Raw genomic sequence first — 21,612 nt, forward strand, 5'->3', positions numbered from 1 at the left:
AATCCGAGCCGCAATGAAGCAAGTAAGTCAACGTAGGACCAATGAAGAAATCGAAATCCCCAAGACATACCTGTGTGCTCTGTGTATCATCAACGACGTCACTAGCCTGCCCTCAAAACACTGAGGAGTATTTGCTAGGCGGGCCAAAGTTTCACATATACTTCGGAAGCTTTCGTTTGCCATAAACGTGTTTATTTGCTTAGAGATTGTGCGAAATACTTCACAATAAAAATATACCGACCGAGTTTAAAAAGGCATACTAGCAAAATTATCTTTTTCCCATGGAGCTGTCACGAATCATGCAGTGGCGTGATTATACTTTAACTGCACGAGTACCCTAGTTGAACATAAACATACTGCTGCCCCGGGGGGTCTGTATGTACAGAAGATATCTCCAACCCTATATTACTCCACTCTTCAGTGCTCGCAATACTGCTTGTCCAACTGTGCTAATATTTTCACTTTAGCCATCCTCTTGTGTTTATAACAGGGCGAGGAAGGCGTCACAGCTGTGCTCGAATGCATCAGGAAGGAACTGTGCACGTGCCTTTCCCTAATGGGTAAGCATCGTTGCTATTCGGGCCACTAAAACTCTCAAACCTTTTTTTTAAAAGTAGCTTCCCAGATGTCGGACTGAACAGCGAAGCCGGAAAATTTTTTTCAGTAAAACAATGCCTCCAACAAAGCCTGGATAAAATGAGCCAGAGATTGCCTAGGTGATTTAAACATGCTTCTATGCGTTCTAATATAAATGTGCACTGCGGGGTAACAAATTTTGTTCGTAAATAAGGGAGAAGGGAGTGATGTTTCATATGGAATTGCGCTACGTATGCAGACAAATAGGACACTATCAGTACTGGGGCGAGGCACAACATTGCAACTGCTTATTAAAAAAGACGACGGAAACGAGGAACACCTCATACACATACAAGAGCGACACTCTGCGCCAGCACGATGACACGTAAAACCAAAACATGAGGATGCCGAAACAGATCTACTCACGCGACAACAGTGCACGAGAACACTGGCAAGAAAATTTGGAAATGATTTCTTGCAATTTGTTATCCTTCTTATCATGGTAACTCTCTCTGAATGAATTTTTGTCCCTCAAAAATAAGCAGGATTGACGGAATGCTAACACACCCTTCCGCTTCTGTGATTATGTGATGTGCTTCTATGATCTCGCCCAATCATGCAACAACCGACATATTTTTACAGCATCGACAATCACATCAAGAAAGGGGTTGAGACATAACTTTAATTATGTCGGTCGACAATCGAGTCGGTCGGTCGGTCGTCAAAAGAGTCGGCCGACAAAAAGTCCGTCGACAAGGAAGCTTCGCTTACCGTTCCCTATGAAACAACACTGCTGAAAAACGGTAACACACAAAAACAGCCCCTGAAAATCGCAAAATCGTGCACAAGCATAATGAAGCACAGGAAGGCCCGTTAAACACACGCTGTTACAACAAATAAAGGAAGTATTTTAGAGGCAAAATATGATTTCGGTATGGGGATATATTTGCAAGTGTGCGAATCACCATTCGTAGAAATCCCGAGAGCACAGATCACTTTAGCTCAGAGGTCAGGATGAGTCGATGGTATAGTGGGTGCCTGGAAGGTCAAAATGAAAAATCCAGTAATCGCTTCAGTACAACGCCGAAAAAGCGTAAGATTAGCGATCGAGGACCTGTAAAATTTTACCCACAACTAAACAGAATCAGGTTGTCGTTTCGACTAAAGCCCCTGCACACCGTTCTCGCCGCCAACACGGCTGAGTAGCGCCACCGGCCCTCATTCTTTCCTTTTCTCCGAGATATTCAACCAAATGTGCCGTCATGTTTTGCTGCCACTGTCTCCGCCGCTGACTCCGTGACCGCGCTATTGCTGCCCGTTGGTACACGTATTGGGTTGGGTGCGTTGTTACTTTACTTCCCAAGCTGTGTCAAAGCCCATCCCATAGTGCTTCGCCGCATAGAGAAAACAATCGAGGGGCTTCATCCTTTTTCTCGGTTTTTACGAGCTACTGAAGCGGAAGTGCTGCCATGAGACATTTTTCGGCAAATTCTCAGCCGCCACCACTTGCTACCGCAAGCGCGTCATCGCGGCGCACTGATACACGCATTATTATCTGCAGAACAGAAGTCAGCGGGGACCGTCAACGGGCGTTCGGACAGCGCAGATACATATTCTTGTATTTACCGCCCGTCACTGTGCTCACCCAACACCGAACGCCGGAGATGAAAAACAAGACAGATTTTCTAATCCGCCGGAAGCGGAACTAGGCGGCGGCAGTGTTCAAAGGATGGCGCTATATTTAAAAACGGTTGTGGCCTTGATCGATGGGCTTTAGTTTCACCGATGCTCCACTCCGGGACCATTAGACCCGAAGGGGGAAGGAAACGCGAACGTTGTGCAAATAAACAATCTTGCGGATCTCTCTGTATATAGTGTTGCACTCGTAGGTGCATACTACATCCGCGTCCAGTTCTTTACCTTCGCAGTCTGCCTGCGTCTTCTCGTCGAGTGCTTTCGTCTCGTCCTCCCTGATGTTGTATGAGGTTGAGCGGCATCCGAAGCTTGATGGCTGGCACAGCGGCCGGGATCCTATAAGAGGCATTGAATCGTCGCTACACGTTTTGCGAAAACACGGCGAGACAGAGAGACAGAAAAAAAGGTTTTAATAACTATGCACCTGGCCGTGCTTCGTCTGCACTTTCCAGAGAATCTCGGGGAGGCGGTTTTAAGAACTTGCCTGATATAAGTCTCCACTTGCTATTCGACTCCACTGGTGCATCGGCGGTCAGCCATCTTTTATGTGGCGTGCTTGTAGCATTGTGAGCCGCTGCAAAGGTCCACCGGATTGAATATTGTTATAGCAATTCATTAGAAGTTGTGTAAATACAAAGTGGTGTGTCAGGATCTCTCGGATCTGGCGCAGTTCAGCAGGACCATCCAATATGTATGTTTGAGCTTGTCCTATTAGGGTGGCTTGGTGGCTTCAGAGCGCGTCACGAAACTATGAGAAGAGTGTCTCCTTGCCGTGTAACATTCCTTGAGTTTAGGTGCCGTAGGGACAGCGTGTGGCGGATTTGGTTTGAGCAATCACGGAGGCGGTGGAGTTGTTATATGACGACACTGGTGCAAAACGTGCGACCTACTGTGTCAAGCACGAGCTTCGGCGGTGGAAAACGCCCGAGCGCAAGGACGACGGAATTGGTCTGAACAGGGCAGTTTTATTACCCGCAGGCCTGCAAATTTGGGTGGCTGAATTCCGGTGCGAAGGTGCATTCAGTCTACCGGGTTTCGGAACCAGCGAGCTGTCGAAGCAACAGAGATATATATAGGCCCAGTCACTCAATTGCTGTCGTCATGAAAAGAATTTCTCGAGTGGGAGGAGAGAGGTAGCGTGTACCCATGCGGGTGTGAACCATCCTTGTTGGTTCAGTATTACAGTGGAAGCTGGTTAATTATAACATCAAACATTCGAATTTATAGATAATTCTAACTCTACAATATGCCCCGGCAAATGCTCCTTAGAAGCCTATGTATTGACAGAAAAGCCCGTTAATTCGAAAGTGAGGGGCCTCGACCAAGGATAATTCAACTGCGTGCCACCGCACAGTAAGCTTGGGGCCTGACGCACGGGTAGAGGAACGGCCCCGCTGCCTGCAGACGAGGCTGCATCGCCTCCGGAAAGGAGATAAAAACACACGATTGATGTTAAATCGTGTAAAAACAACCTAAAACTCCAGAGGGGATGTTCTGAAAGGAGTTTATTTGCGGACAACGTAGATTAGGACAGGAGTTCATGGTGTGCGCCGTGCTGACAGATGGCATTTTGTCTTAGGTCAGAAGCGTAGAACCTGTCGTTGCCAGTGACCACGAGGACTGGGCGGACGAAGCACCGGTGCGGCCACCTCATGGAAGTAATAACCGGATGGAGTGCTACCCGTCTCTTCTTCAAAGCAGGACTTCCGCTACATTCGCTCGTCAGAGAAACAAGTTTAGCTTTCGCTTTTGGGCTTCCTTTCGCCTTTCCTTTCGTGTAACCTTTGCTTTCCTTTGCTTTCTAGCTTGCGCCTTTTGGGCTTGATTTTTCTTAGTTCGAACTTTCAGTAATTCGAACTGAGGTGGCGTCCCAATGGAGTTAGAATTAACGCGCTTTAAATGTATCCCTTTTGATGAAGCAGAAACCAGTGCCAGCTGCCCTTCACTGAAAACTGTTTGGCGGCATTTGCATCGTCCGCTTATTTCACGTCGTTGTCAATAAATGTTGTGTAATAATTTATTCGAACTCTCTTAAAATTAATTTTGTATGGTATTACGCATTACAAATGTGAGTATTCAGCCGATCGGTCAGGTGTAAATGGCTGGCCCAAACCTACCAGCAGGTGGCCAGTTACTATGGGAAAGTCATCCCTCCCCACTTCTAAAAAGGGGGGGGGGGGCATTGCCGCTAGGAAAAGAGCACAAAGAAACAGTGGTTGGCCACTATGATGCTACCACGAACTGGAGAAGGCCTAAGAGAGAGGATACGGGGGTATAGGCACTATATTGGAGGCTCCGGCGGCGGGTGCCGGGCCCGGATTGGCAGGTGTGCATTCGTTCCGCGAGGACGGGCACCCATGCCTCGCCGTCACCGCGTGAGCATGCGTAGTCGGGTCCCGTTAACCCGCCACTTTAGCATTAGTGTACGGCAGCCGATATCCTCAAACTCTATAACGTTCCTGGCCCGTCGCTGCTGCATTCCGCGGTGATGACTTCACACTCTTCAAGGAGTCGGAGGTGAACGGGAAAGACATCAAGAGCTAGTGTTGAAACGAAAAAATACCGCTTTTACTGGAGGCGCCTACGCCAGCCACTCTGAATTGTGCATGTTTCTCTATGCAGGCTGCCACGACGTGCAGAAGCTCCATCGTGGCTTTCTCGTGCGCAGTTCTGGCATCAGCGTCGAGGAGCGTAGCTAAGACATTTAAAAGGGAAGCAGCAAGTAGCCTCTGACTGAAGGCTAACCACCAGCACAAAATTGGCCTCTTATTTCTCTCTTTGCAAAGAATGCAGTTAAACAGGGACTGTCTTTCAAGAGGCGGAGTGTTTGCATTCCAGTAACAAATCTTCCCAAAACGGAAGAGTTTTTGTTTATTTCAAATAAAGGCGTGTTCGCCATGTTCGCACTACGAGGCTATTCCCTAAGTGACGTGATAAAATTAGAAAAAGACTTATTAATGAAAAGAATGTGTTTCAGAACGATATGGGTAAGCGGGGAAGGAGGGTTTCAATACCAATAAAAATACTTCTCTGGCGTGGTTTTTCATGCAGTTTGAACTTGTGCGGTTAGAGTTTGAATTGTTTCTCTGCACTTATTTGCTATACTTCAGTGGCTTCGCAGCCCTTTCTTTTTTATATAGAATAAACAGAGTTGAGCTCGCTAATCTTTGGCGTCCCAATTCCAGAAATTTTTTTGTTTGTTTGCGTTCATGTACTAACTTAGGATTGCTCGTGAGAGAGTTATAGTTTGAAGACACCCAGGAGGAATTCCTGCAACCCTTTCCTTCTCGAGTTAACAAAACTTAAAACTGAGCTAGTTGGTACATACTTAAAGAACGAAGAAAACGTGGCGCAAACTAGACGTGGACGAGCAAGACAACGCAAGACAGATAAAGGACGCCAAGTGCATCAGCACGCAGTCACTAGCGTTAATTGACAAAGAAACGTTATTAATAAATCACAGCGTTTAGTTTAGCACGTGAAGTTGTCCTCCCCGCTTTTCGGCTTGGTCTGCGCCTGGAATGCACGCACGCGCAATAGGACCGTATTGATTGCTCTTGAGGATGGAGTAGATATGTTGCCATACTTTCAGCAGTGTTGTACTTATTCGTTCTAGCCATTGTCAGAACTACTGTTACTAGATAAGGTTACAGATTATGGGAACTCTCTTCTCCTATTATTCCGTGCCGCCATGATCCATGGTCAGTTTGCATCACCTGACATTTGTTTACAATAAGACGGTTCATGTGCACCGTCATTTTGTTGTTGATGCGCTGTGGTAGACTGATGTTGTACTCTCCACACTGCGGCTGCGCGCGACTGACGTCGTTCCGAACATGATTCAAAGATAACGTGTGCGACAGCATTTCAGAAGCAGAAGTGTGTCTGAAGATGCCGTTTTGCTGCATCTTTGGCAGTAGTAACAAATGGCCCGGTCGAAATTAGCTGTGAGGCCGTAGATGCGGTAATATTGCAACACTGATAAACACCAAAATGGCCGCCCTGTCTGACTTTCGTGCCTCAGGGGCGGTACGCTGACACCTTATCTAGTCACCCTGGCCCCTACTTTCGACACCTGTTAGCATGATTATACCTTGGTAGTTATTTTTTGTTGTTGTTTCTGTTTACATAAGTTGCGTATAAATTTGTGTGGTTTCCTTTGAATGAACAGTTGGAAGTTGGCGCCTGTATTTGTGTTCCCTTGTGCATGCGCGTCAAAAATGTGTTATCTGTAACTTTGATAAAATGCAGTTTCGCTGAATAACGCCCATTTACTCTATTCGGCTTGATGCTTTAGGCCTTATGCGCTCCTTTGCGTGAGGAACTTCGCGATTCCTTGAAACGCGGTGACCTTGTTAAGCGTGCCGTCAACTGTACTGCTGTTACAAAGAAGGATAACAACAGGCATATCCCCACTTGCAGAATCACAACCGAATTGGGAACGGAGCTGTTACTGCGAATAGTTTTACATCTCGCAGCCCTTTCAAACCCCGAGCACTTGACAGTGTTACCATCACCTGCAACTTGGGACTTGGTGGTAAATCCATGAAACGCGCTTCTTAAAGCATGCCGTATACACACTAGAACACTCGCACAGTACTTCTTTCTTTTCTTTAGGAGCCCTTAGTAGAGAATAAAATTTTGTATGGAATTTTAAGGAAGTTACAACTGTTTGCGTAATAATTGTTCAAATAGTAGGAGCCCTTCGTACAACATGTTTTGTTTTTAGGGTGAATATTTGCGCTTATTAACTCCCCAACAGAATCTGGGCAATTGACCACCAGTTCCACAAACTTGTGGCTGCCATCGGATACACCACCTACGCATACAGTGCTGAAGATATCGCCATCGTCCTAGGAGCCACAGAAAAAACGAATGTGCTATACAAATTAGCGACTAACACGTCACTTGTCGCCACGGCCTTCTCAGCTCTTACCATACCACCGCTTGCTTTCAACATCATCAAGAACCCACTGTACCTCCCCTGCGATGATCTCGTCTAAGCGCCTGGACACGACTCCCTCGATAGAAATGAGGCGGCACACGCCGCTTGCGTAACGCATGCCATCCAGGTAATTTATGAAGACAGTCAAGACACGGAGTAGACTCCCCTACAGCTACACCAATTACGAGCACATGCTCTCGCACTATAGACACGAGTGCCTTCAATTCTCCCCAACCTCCTTTCGAGACAAAGGCCAAAGTAATTATTACTGACAGCCAAGCCGCCTGCCGAGCATATAAAGCAGGTAGGGTGTCAAGACAAGCGCTTCGGCTTCTCCTTCAACGGCCACCGCAGAAGCAGGTCACAATCATTTGGACCCCGGCCCACTCTGCTCTTCGCGGCAACCAGACGGCACACGTCCTGGCCCGAGAAATCGCCCACCGGGCACCGCAAGAACAGTCGGAGCGAACCTGGCAACCGCTCCTCACATACGCGGACATACAACTTGTATGTGCGCAACTGCACATTTCAATCAAGGTTTTCTATTCAATCAATCAATCGATCGGTCAAGGTCGGACACATGAAAGGGACAAGGTTTGCAAAAAGGCAATTTAATGCCTGACAAAGTGCCGCAACCTGTCCCAGTCAATAAAGCACACAAGGAGCATGTTTGAGACGTAAAAAAAAGTTAAAATCATCTGGCTTCTCTACTTACTAAAAGTGACACATCCGTACACGGCGATTTTTAAAGTCAACCAAAGTTAAATTCATCTGTCTTCACAACTTACTAAAAGGGACACATCCATACACGTCTATGTTTAAATTCAACCTGAGGGACGCGAACTAAAATGAAATTGGCGAAAAAAAAATGAAAAAAAGAAAAACAAAAACAAAAAGAGAAACACAAGAAAAGAAAAACAAATTTACTTTTGAAGGTTTAGTAGATATGTGTGTATTTTCTTTTTAAACAAAATTACTGAGCGACTTTCTTGCACCATGGTTGTAATCACTGGATGAGCATTCAATAGTTCAGTGATCATAAACGTTAGCTTTTGTGTACCGTAGTTTGTCCGTATTCTCTCACATCAATATATTATGTCTCTAAAGCTGTATGTATGCTGCCTTTGACATTATGCATTGTGAAATGTGACCCCGTTAGATTTCAGTTTATCATATATGATCATCGCTATTTTTTTCTTTAAGATATTTTCAAACGTTAATATGTTGTGCTTGTGAAAGAATGAAATAGAATGAGTTCTAGGTTGAACGCCTTCGATTATCCGTAGTATTCTCTTCTGTAGTTTATAATTGCTTTCTTTGTTTGTTTTAGTGGTCGTTCGCCATATTAATAGACAGTAATGAATACGCGAGTATACTAAAGATTAATACAGTTGTCTGCTTACCCAAACTGGCAAAAAACATCTAATTTTGCCAATTAGACCGATTGAGCACGAAAGATCGGTGCGAACTTTGTTTATGTGGTATGTCCAGTCAAGTGTTTCATGAAAGGTAATACCAAGAAACTTTTTGCATGTGACCCGTTCAATCAAACCTCCTCGAAATTTTACTTCAATGTCATGGGGTATACTTTTATTTTTCGGCCTAAAAATAACATATTTTGTTTTTTTCGTGTTTAATTCAAGCTTATTTGCCGTTAACCCTATTGATAAGTGCTTAAGCCATCTGTTTGCTTGTTCTTCTAAGCTGTCCATATATTTTCCAGAGAAAAAAACGTTTGCATCATCGGCGTATAAAATCATGTCTGGTGTTTGTGGTATATGAACAATATCGTTTATATATAAGAGGAACAGGAGTGGGCCTAATATAGATCCCTGAGGGACACCGTACTTAATTTTATCCATTCTTGATATTGCATGCTGAGTGTCACAATATTGAAAACGATTTGTTAGGTAACTGCTTATTAACTTCAGGGAAACACCTCTTATACCGTATTGATTTAGTTTCACCAGGAGAATTTCATGTTTTATTGAATCGAACGCCTTTTTGAAATCAAGGAATATTCCAAGCGTGTAAGATCTCTGCTCAAAATTATCTATTATTTTGTCCTTGATAGATAGCAAAGCCTGCTCTGTACTTTTGTTTTCTTTTGAAAGCCGTATTGCTGTTTTGTTATTATATTTTCTTGGCTACAGAAATGTGAGATTTGATGGTATAGGACTCGTTCTATTATTTTTGAAATTATGGGCAAGACAGATACAGGTCTGTAATTATTCAAGTCGTTTTCAATGCCCCCTTTGTGAATGACTGAGACCCTTGCTATCTTTAGCTTATCAGGAAATATTCCGGTGCCTAAAATCAAATTAAATATGTGTGTGAGCGGCCCACTAATATACTGCGAGACTGATTCTAATGGCTCTGCTTTTATACCGTCAACACCTGCCGCGGAGTTGTTAGGTAAATTCATCATCAAAGAATGTATTTCGGATTCATCAGAGAGAGTAAAAAAAATCGATTTAGTAATACGTTTGGTAATGTATGGTTCCCAGCCTGTGTCGGTACTAGTGGAGATCTCGCAAGCACCGGACTTTAAAAAATGGTTGTTGAACGTATCAGCGAGTAGTGTACCAGAGCAAGATATACCCTCTATCATAAGCTCGGTGACGGTCTTTTTATTTGATGAAAGTAAAAGATTGTTTATGGTATTCCAAACTCTTTTCTGGTCATTCAGAATAGCTCCGAACTTATGTTCATAGTATTGTGTGCGTGCCCGCTTAATATCAGAGCCTAATGTATTTCTAAACTGCTTAAACAACCGCAAGTAGTCGATTTACTTTGTTTTAATGAATGTGCTAAATAGGTTATCTCTTTCTCTCATTCGCTTTAGAAGTGACGCATCTATCCACGGCTTTCTAGCTTTTTTGTTCGTTTTGAAGAGTACAAGCTGAAAAGCCTGGTCATAGAGCTGTGTTATGTCAACAAGAATGCTTCGTACGCATGTACAGGTTCTGTGATTTGTAGTATTTCACACCAATCTGTCGCAGTAACTAATGCCTGAAAAGTTTGAATTTTTTCAGCTGTAATTTTTCGGTAATAAGTGGGGTTGACTTTCTTCCGTTCTGTTTTATATGACTTTATGAATGCAAAAATTGGAAAATGGTCACTAACACCAGGTATAACAACTACAGCACGTATTTCACTTTAACAGTTTGTGAAGCACAAGTCAAGAAGGGTTTCGGACAATTCTGTCACCCGAGTAGGCACATGAATTTCGTTCTCATAACCAAAACTCAGCATTGTGTCAAGAACGTTTTGTTTGTTAGCACAAGTAGACAACATGTCTATGTTGAAATCACCTGTTACGGTGACGCTTGCATTTTGCGTTCAGAAAATTCCAATAATTCCCGAACAAAGTGTAAGAAGGATGACACAGTTCCGGAAGAAGGCCTATAGATTATTACTAGAAACAAATTTGCCGACCTCACCATGACCGATTCAAAATCAGAAGTTACAACCATATATTCTTTTATAACATCAAATTTCAGCCTGTCGTGGATGTATATTGCCACGCCACCGCCTCGTTTATTTTCTCTACAGACTGTGACGCAATTGTAGCCTGTAAAAGGTACAGCATCTTCACAGCTCGTGAAGCACGTCTCGGTAAAAGCAAAGAAATCAAAATTGTGTTTTAAGCTGTCGAGCAATAAGTCAACCGCTTCTTTTTTATTTCGTAAGCTTTGCAAATTTAGATGAAGTAATGATAACCGTTTTTTGTCGTGGGAAAGATAAAGTCCCTGAGAGGAATCTGCATCGTAGTAACAGTATTTTTTGTCATGCGCCATAGTGACGTGCTGATCAGATACGGTCTGTCATCTTTAAGTTTAGCGAATTTTTTCAAGGTCTTGCTCTGACACGATTTTAATTACTCTATCACGTGAGGTGCGACGCACAAAAAGATTTTCATTTTTGTGCCATGTGAACTGGTATTCCTTTTCGGTTGCTTTCGATTTCATTTTCCAGAAAAGTGCTTTATTGTACGCTGTGAGGTTTTCATTGAAGAAAATATCTGCCTTTGCTTTCCTTAATTCGCTTTTCTTCTCAAGCCACCTTTCTTTCATAAGGCGAGACGAGAATCTGACAAACACGACGTCATGCTTATCACCTTTCTTTTCGTTTTTGGACGGCATACGATGAGCGGCCTCGATGTCCCGCTCGGAAAGAGGTGGAAGCTCAAGATCACACGCTAGTTTGTTTAGCTTTTCTAGAAGGTTTTCATTTGTGTGTTGAGGTATGCCGTGCACTTCTAGGTTAAGGCATCTGCTGTACTGGTCTAGTTCGTTGACCTCGAATTTGAGCTTATCCACTTCTTTTTCTCTAGCCTCAGCCTCAAGTTTCACGACTCGTTTTAAGTGCGAATGCACTTCTTAAGCGAGCCTGAATCGTCCGCCGCCGTCGTCCGCATAGCAACAGCTGCGGGTGCGCGCGCTCCTCGTCTTCCTCGTCGTCTCCCCTAGCAACGGGGGGAGATGGGCGCCCGCTACTCTCCTCCTCCTCTCTTCGCTCAGTGACTGCGGGTGTTGGGCGCCTCCTCTCCCCTTCGGGCGGGAGAGCTCTCGCTCGCGTAGCGGGCGCTCCGCATTCCGACGCATGAGGGCGCTCGTGTAGCCCTCGCCGTAACGGCGGGCGCTACTCTCCTCCTCCTCTCTCCGCTCAGTGACTGCGGGTGTTGGGCGCCTCCTCTCCACTCCAAGATCACGATATCCACCGTAATCGCGCAATCAACAACCGTGCATTCGCACTTACGCACTCGCCCCCTCGGGGAAGTGCGAGGGAATTTTTTCGAGGTTCGAGATGTCATCTGACTGGTGCTTCAGTTTCGCTATAACTTCATCAGATTTATTTGACATATCCTTCACCGACTCTTCTATGTTCTCAACAGTTTTTTCAATTTTTTGCAAAGCATCAACCTTTGATTTGATCGTTAGCAGTTCATTTAACTTGCGGTGAATTTCTGCAAGCTCAGAAGCAAAGTTCGTTTCTGAACCGGTAAATTGACCCTCTAAACGACTTCCAGCATGAACCGTGCATTTGCAAGTCGCGCATGCCCACGACTTTTTAGCCGTTGCCGATTTCTTTTTGTAGGCAGTTTCCGCTACCCCAGAACACGCACCAGCATGGTAATAACGTCTACATTCACAGCACATAAGCCACAAATCACTGTCGTTTATCTTGTCGTTGCAGTTTCGACACGTGTCACTCATGCTGTCAGTCAATTAAAAAAACACTTTACTCACTCAGCAGCAGAAGAAACCAAAAAATAAGAGATTCATTAAATGTGCTAGGGAGAGCAAGAGCACCAACGTGCAATGTACAAGGCATGCTTTTAGAAGCCGCTGTGATGCCCCAATGGTGTCTCTACTGCTGCCGAGTGCGCAAGTGCTGTAGAACCGTGCAGGAGACGTCCTTTTATAGAAGAGGAGCTACTTGTCCGCCAGGGGATTATCCTTGAGCCTTCGCTTGACCAATGGCTTGTTTCCTTTCTTCGGCACGTGCTCCAGCAGCCGCTGACCGTGATACCGCCGTTTTCTGGAATGGTCAAGGCACGCTTTTAGAAGCCGCTGTGATGCCCCAATGGTGTCTCTACTGCTGCCGAGCGCGAAAGTGCTCATCCAATTTTAACGACTGCTCAGCCAATTTTAACAAAGGTAACGAAGTGCTCACCCAATTTTAACATCATACAACATTAACAACTAGCGAGACAACTCTATCCCCCAGTTACCGATCAGGCCACGAAAGAAGAGGAAGCCATCCTGAGACAACTACAGACTAATACCTACCCCAACCCAACACGACTACACGCCATCCAGAATAATACCTACGCCAACCCAACACGACTACACGCCAGCCACCCTACTCTACGGTCCCCTATGCCAAGCACCAGGCACGCTGTAGCATATTGTCTGGCAATGTCAACTGAACCCAGATCTTCCCCTCATCCCCAACCCCTCACGCGAGCAGTGGGAGAGAACGCTGGCCAGCTGTTCTCCTGAAACGCAGCTTTTGCTAGTGGAAAGGGCGAGGATAGCCGGCCCCTACCAACGGAGTCTTTGACTGAAGACACAGACCACAAATATGCTCACTTCGACTGTGAATAAAGTTTCTCTCTCTCTCTTCTCTCTCTCTCTCTCTCTCTCTCTCTCTGTCTCTCTTTCTCTCTCTCTCTCTCCCTCTCTCTCTCTCTCTCTCTCTCTCTCTCCTTTCAAACCGAGGCACACGTTCCGCCTTCTCCAAGCGAGACGTCTGCTGCCCTCACCCTCTTTACTATATTGTATTCGTTTTTATTTCGTGCAATTGTTCGGAACAACTTTGGGGGGGGGGGCGCGACGTCATCTCCACGCCCACTTTAGCCTCTCGTCCTCTCGGCCTGGGTGAAACGATTGGGGGCACCTTAGCCGTGTCGGGGAGACCCACCTCTGCCGTGACCATCCCTCGACTGCGTCCCGGGGCCGTGTCTTAAGCCCGTAACCAGCTCAAGACCAACTGTTACAAGCCGAGGTGAGACCAATGGAAGACACCACGTCCCTAGCCCATCCATTTTGTCGACGTGGTCGGAGCACTATAGCCGGTTGGTCTCTAACTTAAAGCATTGCCGTTGCGGGATGACGCATCATCGTCGATATCAGTTTCATCTGTGGTGGCAAGGACAACTACATTGTTTATTTCCATGATATCCTTCGTTCTCACTGCACTGACTTCGTAGTTCCAGTTGACCGGGACGCTGGCACTCGACGCGGGGCAATGCCGCCAGATGAAGACGAAAGCAAAAACATTTCCTATTGCTGTATTCTACTCCATTGACGGAGAGCGTGTGCGTGACGCGTGGACGGGCTTGGCTTCTGGATCGGTCTCGATGATCGCCGAATTGTAAATAGATCCACCAACAATCCTAACCATGGTGCCTGTGATTTTTCCAAAACCACGTAACAAAATACACCCAACTCACGGTCAACTTCTAGCCCTAGCCTGGCACACTGTGCAATTGGTGTAGGAAAGCCAAAAATCCTCTCCATCACACTTGAAAAGCAATCGCCGTTGCCGGGAATCGAACCCGCGACCTCGTGCTCAGCTGCTCAACGCCTTAGCGACTTATCCACCACGGCCGGTCACTGTCATTGGGAACGTGTACGTGCCGCACCTGCTCTGGGCCTGCCCGGGAGTGCATCAAGTTCGCAGTGCAGCACCTTCTTGCAACCTGTCTCCACCCTGGCCGCCATCCTGACCTGCAACGCTGGGTGCATGGACCGTGTCACCGACAACTCCTGAAATTTATACACAAAACTAATCTGTTCGTGTTTATGTACGCGCCTACATCTATTATGCCGCAGGGCAGACTTTCGAATTAAAAAAAAACAGGCCCAAGCTTATACCTTAGCAAATACGACTCGATATTTACGAAGCTTGCCAGATAACAATGAATTTCGGAAAATACAATGAGGAATGCGGAATTTGAAAGAGACGATTAATATCGTTCGACCTAATGGTTTGGCATTAGACATACCAGCACAAAATTTGCGGAACCTACGCAGACAAGTGACTCTAAGATTGGCAATATTGGACGTAAATAAAAGCTGGTTGAAAACAAAAAGTCAGGCTGGAACGCTGCGACATCGTACGCTTCAGAGGACTAGAGCAAAAAAAAGTACCAGGTACGGCTGCGCAATCAACATAAACATTTGTTGAGGCACACCTTAGTTATCACATAAACATAAACAGCAAGGAGAACTAATGAAAAACTGCTACCAATTTTGTCAACTAAAAAAGGCGCTTGTGTGCACTAGTTATGCACACATCAGAGCACCGAGAAATTATTGAAAATCATTACTGGAAGTTTTCTGTTAAGCACGAAGCCATGAGAAACTTGTTTAGATAAACTTAATATTGATAAAACCATCGTTTATAAAACAGCGTTTCATAAACACACGTTACATAGTCTGTCAGCACCCCAAAAGTTTTACATAAATTGTGGTTGATCCCTCTTTCATAGGAATCGGTAAAACACGAAAGTGAAAGGTGCCTTCACGGGATCTGTTTGACGGTAAAAGAACCTCCTTCATGTGCGAAGGGTTCGCAAGCCTGACCCCTCCAGAAAAAGTGAAGCCGACGCGCAAGGAACAAAAAAAACATAACCGGTTTAGTCCGGGACAACAAAACCAAAAATGAGATGCACAGAAACAGCAACTTGAAACACAACGGTCATGGGAAGAACGCCACAGCGGAGTGTGTCTCAATTCACGCACATCCCGCGTACTCGAAGGCGATGGCATCGAGACGCTAACCATAGGCGCTCATTAGCGTCATGATGCGCTACTTCGATTCGTCTCTCCTAGACGGCTGGACCATCTGAATGAGTCAAAGGAAGGAGATAAGGCGCATTCGTAGAGCGGCTCACGTCTCTGCTCATAGCGCACTCGGTAGAGCGCCACGTACCTCCCGCTGCGGAGAGAGGGCTCGAGAAAGCACGCGTTGAAATCCCGGCGCCGCAGCGCCAATGGCACTTTTTCTGGCGATATCACTTCCGTGGCGGATATGACGTGAGTGGGATCTTGGTGTACCCGGGAATAAAACACTTTCGTGTAAAAAAATTCTCGCAGCTTGCACTGGTGCTGCAAGGTTGGAGAAACAGCAGAGCTGAAGATCGACCTAGCTTTCCCCCACACTGACAGAAAATCTCTCGAGAGAGGGAGTAACCGGACCCCATGAGTGCAAGACCATTTAAGATGGCCCTGTAAAGCAAGGGTAATTAATGTATTCAGAAGCAATCATCGTTATTCCTATGGTCGCGCTCTTCCGATGGCTCAGTCGCCTAGGGCAAATATCTTGGAGCGCGTCCTCGCCTCAGCAGACCTCACTTGTTCGTCATCAGGTCCGGTGGCCGTCTCCGCGTGTGCATATAGTGAAGGGATGGCTTGACAGACTCGTCATCGTCTTTGGCGCGGCAGAGCCGTGGCAAGCTGGTTGCTAGAAGACGGCGACGACGAAGACGACGAAGGCGGGAGCTCCTCAAGCCCACGCGAAAGCCTCGACGACGTCAGGCGGTCGCCGCGGGGCAAGCGCTCACGTGCACCCCGTATTTTTTTGCTAAAGCCATTGCGAAGGTCCGGCTAGGCGCCTCGCGCTGGAGAAGCTGGGCGGGTGCCACGAGGCACGCGCTCACGTGCGCTCGTGGTATTCTGCCTCCACAGGACGAATTCGTATCGGCCTAAACGGCTCTACTGTTAAAATTTGTTATGTTTCTTTTCGCGGGCCAAGTTGAATAATGAACGTCCAGTTGATTTAGGAATGTAGAACTCAAAACGTATGAGTATGAGCTAGTTGGAATTTCGTAATCAGCGTTTGCTAAGGGAGAAAAGTTTCAAGCAAGAAAATCGACACAAAAAATCGGGGCGGACAAACTGACCAATGCAACGGACATGCCTCACGCGGAGAACAACGGCAGATCAGAAATTACCAGGAGAAATCGTCACTAGGTCCGATATAGTGTGTGTTGTCTTCAAACCTTCATGAGTGTTATTTTCTTGGTTAAAGTTGGGCACCATTCCCTTAAAAACCTACTCCAGCAGATCTAACAAAGGTTTCTTCATTTACTCTATAAAATCAAATGTAGAGGACATGATATTTCTCAACCATTCCCACTAGAACGTTTGAGACAACGCGTGGCAAATAGGCACCTGTATTCGATAACGCAGCCACTGTAACCAAGTGCCACCATTCAAGAATTCCCGAAACTGCCTTAGCTCACGCCTTGCTGAAGTGTTTCGCAGGGCTGTCATGTGATCATGCGTGGCACATGCAAAAATGCATAGCGAGCGATAAGCGCATTACAAAACGCGTTCCCTCACCAGTGTTGCCCATACGTACACAGTGCTTGATGCGGGTAACGTGCGGAAATGCTTCAGCGCCCTCAATTTCCAACCAAGCAGCTGTTTCACGTCAGGGCGGGCGGAAAGCAGCCAGCCTCTGCAGGGCGCATGTACAGGTGCGCTGCTTTATATAGATCATAGAATAACAGCCGCCTGACGTGCCCTGACAAGGCCTGCAGGATAGCAGTGGAGCTTTTCTCCTCGGGTGCTCAGAGTCCTAGCCGACGGTGACCAGCTTTGTGTGAGTCTTACTCTCATTATTTCTAGACATGATTACCAGCACCAAGATGTCTACGTTCTTTTGTGCTACACGGCACAAGGCTCCCACCACGAAGAAAAGAAAACTAAAGAGGCTTCTCAATACACAGTTCCCGCACATCTATTGCTGAGGGGAAAGAATGCACGATTAGAGAGTAAGTGTTCAGCACGAAAGTTCTGTGTAGATCGACAGACGAGACCAGAAGAGCGGCGGGTCTCTTTTGTATGACTTGACGTCGTATTCTACGTTTTTTCAAGCAATCATGCTTACGCTTTGATAGAATAGTAACAAAAATCTACGGTAATATTTTATTGATATAGCAAAGTGCCAGGCATACGAGAAAGACGTAACGTGGTAACGAAAGATGCAACCTAGAAAGACGTAACGTAGTAGAGCTTTCGCTTTAAAACTATGTCGATGTTGTGAGAAACTCTGGGTGATTGGATATAAACAGTGTAACGATGGTTTTGCGATAGCCGACTATCTGTAAAACGTTGTAGAGGCCTAAGCAGTTCCATACCATTCACGTATGTGTTTTGGGTATTACATAGGCCTGGCAGACGGACGTGTAAATAGTATATTGAGTAAACCTTGATACATGTTGCATCAAAGCCCCATTTTTAACTTCGAGCTGCATTATGTAGATCACCTTTTGCGCACTGTACTCCTAACAAAATTTACACCATCTTCCCGCGAGGGAAACCATGGGGTAGATGCGAGGCATGGGGGGTTGCCGTTGCCTTTCCGTTATTTTAGCGATGTCAGCTTGTGGATTGGTGTTGTTGTGTATCTTATTTACGCAGCATGTTCACCCCCGATGGGTCGCATTTACCCCATGGTTCCCCTCGCGGGAAGGTGGTGTAAATTTTTAACCGAGCGCAATCTGCGCGCTAACGCATAGCTGGCACGGCGACGGGAGCGAGCACAGCCGAGCGCAAGCTGCGCGCTGACCGCGCTGACGCACAGATGGCGCTACGGTGAGAGCGGCGGAGCGCGCAGCTGCCGCGGCGAGGAGAATGGGGGAGGGATGCGGACTACGCCGCGACAACGCGGGACAAAGCGAGTTAAACAGATGCGTTGCATCTAAAAAGATTACGCCTAGGTTGTGGTGGTTGGAGCTTACACCGAGTCTCCTCCGAAAAAGACCTATTAGTGAGTAAACCACCGATGATATCACAGGCCAATGAGAAAAATTACCGCAGTTCGATATTTGAATTGATGGGTTCCCAATGATTATTAGCGTTCCTCTACCATTGTTACTAACCATTCTACTTGTTCATGCGTGCGCATGAGGATTAAAATCAGATTCGTGTTTTTTATAAATGTTCCTCCAACATTGCCAACTGGCAGTGTACTCATCCCGAATAGATTACTATTGATAATTGACTGCACTTTCGGTTACCAAGTACACAATTTAAAGAAGACAAACGAACGGAGCGGACACCAAGAGCGCAAGCTTACAACTGATTTATTGCAAGGACAATATTTTCTTGCGGTTCAAAACGTGAACAGGGTTAAAGATACAAATGGAAAGCGGGGGAAGGCGAGAAAATCCTTTCGCTGCAACACGCAGGCGCAAAACGTCATAAGGTGGTGAAAGTCTCTTTATCTTAGTTTTTTGAACAGCAGGGTATAATTTGCGTGACGCGTTTTTGCCGTCCAGCTATGAGCGGCTTTTTATGACGTCCATTTCAACAGAACTCAGCACGGTAGATTATGAGCTCACGCATTTGCTCTGCAGGGTTGATGTGTGGAAGGTTTCCGAGATTTCGCTTGTGGTCTTGTTGAGCGATTTTCTCTGACCATATTTTTATGAAAGAAAGGGATGCACTCATAATTTTCCCCGCGCGTCGCTTGATTGCCTGTGGGGCTGCTTGCTTACATGCGTGCGGTTTTTCCCGAAGCCTCTCATTGAGGCATATGTACCTGGCTAGTATACCTGTCTAGTAGTATATATACATACCTATTCGCATGCCTTGTTTGGCAGACATCTTTTGCGGCTTCCCACTCAACGTTTACCTTCCCCGCATTCCTTTTTGTGTGCATGTGCGAACACAGGCGTTTAACTGGAATCAACTTTAGTTCGTGGACTATGTCTATACGCCTCGAGCTTCTCGATCGCTGCGCCGCCTGCCGGCACTTCTCCGCGGCGTTGGCGGGATGTGCGCTGCGTGGCTAATAGAGGCTTGTGCAGTCTTTTGTTGCTGTTTCACTTGTTTTCGCCTATCCGCGCCTTAAATACTTGTTATGTTACGTCTATAAGCAAGGAGTACGTTCAAGTCACGAGTACGTTCAAGTCACTTAAAAAGCAGTTGCGTCTTCGTAGAGCACGCTATCGCCTGCAAGAGGTTCCCGGGGTCGCGGTTCTGCGCGCTTCGTAGCCGCTCTTCCGGGCGTCGGAAAAAGGTAGCACCGTATCGGCCCTGTGACCACCAAATACGTCAGGCACAAATGAATTCTACTATCGCCTCGTTTAAACATGATACTGGCACAGCGAGAGGCTGACTTCGTTTTGCAGCGTGGACAACGAATGCGGCTTCGTTACGAAAATTTACGTCGCAGAAAAATACGTTTCCGGGATTTGAATACCCAATCCCCTACAATAACTTATGCCTGTCATAAGAATATAAACCATGCGAAAACGTTAAGTATATTCGAAGACTACGCGTCGTTAAACATGTGCCCACACACAAACCGGAAGAAACAGAATAGCTCTATAGGAAATGAAAAACAAAATCCAGTGCAGCTTCTGACATGCTAAAGACGTTCGTCGAAACTTAAGCTAGGTAGGGCTCACCAGACCAACTATACGTGAAATGCGCCGTTTTTTCGCGAGACATAGGCAGGGGTGGAGCACGGGGACGCTGTGTACAAATGCGGAGCGAAATCAAGCACTGAAAGTTTTAGTAATCACACACACACCCACACAAATCTCGCGTTCACTTTCCTTTTGTTTTTCAACTTCAACAAACAGCTGATCGTTTGGCGGACGCATTTTTGGAAGTATACAGGGTAGGCAGTTCACAAGCGACCAAAGGTGTCGTTGGGAGAGTGTGGTATGTGATAAGGCCCTGTTATTTCAGTTTCTGCTTTATTCTGCAGGCTCCCTGTGCCATATGATGATATTTCGAAGAGGCGTTTAGCCGCGGGCGCCGATTATATTCTAAGCCCGCCTGCGCGCTCCTCGCTGAAAATATATGTGCGCGGATGAATATTTGCGGCCGCTCACCTCACGACAAGACGACTCTTTGTCGTGTGCTGATCCCCGAGTATAATTCTGCATTATCCATCGTACGTTCGTTGAATATTCCCGAAATTAACACACACTGGCTTGTAAATGGTGGTAATTAATATCTGAGGTATGATATTGGCAAACGTGACTGGCGTGGTGTCAGTTATGAGTGCTCCGCTGATTATGTAAGCGCACACAACCGATATATATCGTAGTGCATAGCCGTAACATGAACATCTTAGGAAACGGTGTTTACGGATACACTGATAGTAAATTTTAGGGCAGTGTAACTACAATCAGCTCCATGCATACGCCGGTTTCGCGACGCTGTCCTGTAACCCACACCTGGCGGTTATACAAACCGAATATACCACACTAAGATCGTGTCAGAAACATTTACACTCTCGTAAACACACCCCATTTCGAACAGAGTGACTGCTCCACAGAAACATGAATTCCCAACGCCCACAAACAGAAAATCTCACTCTTGAACGTGGCGCAAAAGCAGTGGTGACAGTGGGGAGCGGGGCGGAGACTCCCGCGTCCGTTTTCGAAACGGGCCGCTAGGGGGTTTTCAGTGGCGCCCCTACAGGCCGCGCTCGAGGCGTATAACCTCACTTCCCTCCAGACGTGCCCTATCGTTCGCTGGTCTTCTGGCGCTCTCTGTCCCTGGATAGGTGGCATAAAATTGTGCTGAGGACCATAATCTTCTTACGTGTTTTATTAGCCCCGCCCCCTTCCCCCGCATACAAACATGCACAATGACAACAATGACAAAACGCACGAGCGGTGTAACACCTTTTGCCTACCCAAAAGTGAGTAAGTTGCAAATAAGCACAATAGTTCAAAGCCAGACAAGGGGCGAAAAAATGGCAAAAATCAAGGAAGCTCACACCAACGCGCAAGACTTGAAAGTAGCGTAGCTATACACACCCTTCACGACCATCACGACGGTCTAATTCCATGCATGCAGCCGATTTGCTTCTTCTTGGCAGCAGCAGCGACTTTGCTCTAGCTTTTTTTGCTA

General features: G+C 46.2%; 2 protein-coding genes across 2 annotated transcripts in view; both read left to right on the forward strand.

Moving 5' to 3' along the window:
• LOC144173565 (2-Hydroxyacid oxidase 1-like) overlaps nucleotides 1-5,080 on the forward strand; it is a 51,133-nt gene extending 46,053 nt beyond the window's left edge. Inside the window, exons 8-9 of the mRNA XM_077701938.1 lie at nucleotides 491-560; nucleotides 4,894-5,080. Coding sequence (XP_077558064.1) covers nucleotides 491-560; nucleotides 4,894-4,970 — 147 coding nt within the window. The 3' untranslated portion in view covers nucleotides 4,971-5,080. The remainder of the gene's footprint in view (nucleotides 1-490; nucleotides 561-4,893) is intronic.
• Nucleotides 5,081-17,210: 12,130 nt separating this feature from the next.
• LOC144175815 (L-lactate oxidase-like) overlaps nucleotides 17,211-21,612 on the forward strand; it is a 70,939-nt gene continuing 66,537 nt past the window's right edge. Inside the window, exon 1 of the mRNA XM_077704819.1 lies at nucleotides 17,211-17,335. The gene's annotated coding sequence lies outside the window, so the exon portion shown is untranslated. The remainder of the gene's footprint in view (nucleotides 17,336-21,612) is intronic.

This window comes from Haemaphysalis longicornis, unplaced genomic scaffold (genome assembly GCF_048455015.1).
Source record: "Haemaphysalis longicornis isolate Haplotype H1 unplaced genomic scaffold, Haemaphysalis longicornis Haplotype H1 scaffold_3, whole genome shotgun sequence".
Classification (NCBI taxonomy): domain Eukaryota; kingdom Metazoa; phylum Arthropoda; class Arachnida; order Ixodida; family Ixodidae; genus Haemaphysalis; species Haemaphysalis longicornis.